This window comes from Helianthus annuus, chromosome 11 (genome assembly GCF_002127325.2).
Source record: "Helianthus annuus cultivar XRQ/B chromosome 11, HanXRQr2.0-SUNRISE, whole genome shotgun sequence".
Lineage (NCBI taxonomy): Eukaryota > Viridiplantae > Streptophyta > Magnoliopsida > Asterales > Asteraceae > Helianthus > Helianthus annuus.
The window spans coordinates 170,126,437-170,129,358 of record NC_035443.2 but is presented as its reverse complement, the minus strand read 5'-3'; the positions used below and the strand labels follow the sequence as shown (position 1 = coordinate 170,129,358).

Sequence of the window (2,922 nt, the reverse complement as noted above, 5' to 3'; positions counted from 1 at the left end):
AATAGAAAGTAGCGATGCAAAGCAAAGTAGTTGATGTAAACAAAAGAAAATGAGTTTATTTACATGTCGCCACGAAGATTGGATTAGAGTTTAGTGTTATTCCTTCATTAGATTTGTCCAAGATTCTATGCTTCACTTAGAAAGCACCCCTCCTACCCCCCACCCCCACCCCCCACCCCCATCCACCCGTTGTCCGTTTTCTTTATAAAGCGAGGCTGGGCGCGCAAACAATCAGTATGTGGATAATAAGTTGTAGATAAGAGGTGTTATAGTATCAAGACACATATTTGAGAATACACAAGAATCAAGTTTCATAGTTTGAAGTGTGTGAAGAACAAGACTCAAAGAGATAATATAGTATGCAGGTATCAAACCGAGTATTATTTGTGTTCATGGGTTTTACGCGTAAATCATTAAATAAATTACGAAATTTTCCTAACGCGCAAAAATTTTGTTATATGATTATTTCATGTCGCATGATCGCTTCCAAAGCTAACAAAAAACTTTTGTGTTTTGGGTATAAAGATGTATCATCATCTTCATGAAGGAAAGAACATTCATTCGACATCAAGAATGTCAATTACGCCGGAAAGGCATCTGTTTTTGCAAGGTGGACATAATGGAGAGGATTCGGGACTTGTTCTTTCGACTGATGCCAAACCTAGACTCAAATGGACACCGGATCTCCATGAACGGTTCATAGAAGCCGTCAACCAACTTGGAGGAGCAGATAGTAAGAGTGCATCTTTCAAAATTTTCTAAAATTAAAAGAAAAAATACCAAAAAAAAAAAAACTTATTGCTTATTGTTCTATCTTTTTTTTTTTTTTTTTGCTATAGAGGCTACTCCAAAATCAGTTTTGAAGCTAATGGGAATTCAAGGGCTTACTTTATATCACTTAAAAAGTCACCTCCAGGTAAACATACCAATCATAATTCTATTTAGTTAGAGGCGGTAAACTGGACAGGTTGGGTAACGGGTCGGGTCGGGCTGGGTTGGCCTGGACGACTTTTAATCCGACCTTTTGATATTTTTTACGAACAGTTAGTGTATCAGGTAAGATTTCAAAATCATATAATAAAACGATATTGGAGGTTTTATGCATTAAAAATTGGCTTCTAACAACTTTTGGCCCGTTTCCATTTTACGTATATGTAACGACGTAAAACAGGCAAACAAACTAATTTCCTTTTTTGTTTTTTTTTTTTGTTTTTTTTTAAGTAATTTTTTTTTTGTTTGGCAGAAATACAGGCTGAGTAAGAATCAATATAGACAAACTAATAGCGGTGGCACAAACAAAGTTGGTGAGAACTCTAAGAACCCATTTAAAGTTTTTAATATGTTTTGTAACAATTTATATAAAAAGGATAATTCATGATAAGAAACAACATTTGGGCTGTAGATATGGTGGCGGGAGATGCGGTTAGTGAAACAAGTGGAAGTCGCATGAGCAACTCGAGCGTGCAAACAAACAAGTAAGATTTAAGAAACAGTTATTCAGCTGCACAATTGTAAGTTAACGTTCATTCTAACGGTGAAAATATCCGTTCAGAAACCCGCAGATAAGTGAAGCCATACAGATGCAAATTGAAGCTCAAAGAAGGCTGCATGAACAGCTTGAGGTATGATATCATTCCATGAACACAAATATATATATATATATATATATAGAGAGAGAGAGAGAGAAAGTATAATGTACTTCAGGGCTTAACCTACATTAACATACATGACAAAAAATATAACGTGCGTTATTATCATAGAACGTGCGTGATTATAGTCTCATGCATGATTATGTGGTCCCATGCGTGATTATGTGGTCCCATGCGTGATTATACCCCTGATCCAACGGTTACCATTGTCTCCTACGTGATGTATGATAAGGCTTTTTGTATGTTAACCTTACTCTATATATATATATATATATATATATATATATATATATATAATTGTTTAATATATACATCAAAAAATAATCTATAATTGTTTGAAAATATTATTTAATATAAAATAGGTACAAAGACACTTACAGCTTCGAATCGAAGCACAAGGGAAATACTTGCAATCGGTTCTTGAAAAAGCGCAACAAACGCTTGGAAGGCAAAACTTAGGTTCGGTAGGACTAGAGGCTGCAAAGGTTCAATTATCCGACTTGGTGTCTAAAGTGTCTACTCACTGCATAAACTCTACGTTAATCAACGATGTATCAATGCGTACGAACCAGCCAACAGATTGTTCGGTTGATAGTTGTTTGACTTACGGTGAAGGTCAACAAACTGAACAAGAAATGATCGGTTTGACACTTTTAAAGGCGAAGAAGGTTGAGAATGAGCCGGAAAATGTCAAGAGGTGTGATCTGTCAATCAGTGTTGGAGGACTTAAGAGCATTGCATGGAACACAAGATTTACGGATAGGGGCGAAGAAGTCATTTTAACGGATCAAACGAATCAAAGCAAGACGGATTATGTGAAGGAAGAGAAAACTGAGATGCCACAGAAGTTGCAACTGACATATTTTGGACAAAGTTTGGACCTTAATGCCCATGATGGAAACGATGCAGCGTCAAGTCGCAAGCATTTCGATTTGAATGGACTTGGTTGGTAATAGATGTTACGGAATCATGTTTCTGATTAATGCCTGGGGATTAAAGATCTTGTATTGGTTTTTTAGATTTTTTTGTAGCATAAAATAATTGGAAAAATATGAGATAATTACCAATTTGTGGCGATCGTGTCATACATATTGACTCTAGCCCAGACACATTTAAAACATGACTCATGTAACCCGTTTATTTAAACGGGCCAAACAGGTTGGTAGGTTGTAAACAGGTTAAACGGGTCATATATGGGTTGAACTTGTAGATTATATATTTTAAACGAATATATCTAATTCTAAACAGGTTGGCGGGTCGGCCCATTTGTTTA

At 35.9% G+C, this 2,922-nt stretch overlaps 1 protein-coding gene across 1 annotated transcript; it reads left to right on the top strand.

Annotated features, from left to right (window-relative positions):
* The first annotated feature begins 217 nt into the window (after window positions 1-217).
* LOC110930799 (myb-related protein 2) lies at window positions 218-2,922 on the top strand. The gene is made up of 7 exons (XM_022174182.2): window positions 218-365; window positions 526-733; window positions 840-916; window positions 1,244-1,304; window positions 1,403-1,475; window positions 1,553-1,622; window positions 2,012-2,922. Exons 1-7 carry the CDS (start codon window positions 360-362, stop codon window positions 2,600-2,602), a joined length of 1,086 nt encoding a protein of 361 aa, XP_022029874.1. The 5' UTR covers window positions 218-359; the 3' UTR covers window positions 2,603-2,922.

What these genes read in the sequence shown, in the direction of transcription:
- LOC110930799 (XM_022174182.2), top strand. An exon ending in CGGTGGCACAAACAAAGTTG is followed by an intron (nt 1,305 to 1,402) that starts GTGAGAACTCTA and finishes TTTGGGCTGTAG; the next exon opens with ATATGGTGGCGGGAGATGCG. An exon ending in GGCTGCATGAACAGCTTGAG is followed by an intron (nt 1,623 to 2,011) that starts GTATGATATCAT and finishes AATATAAAATAG; the next exon opens with GTACAAAGACACTTACAGCT.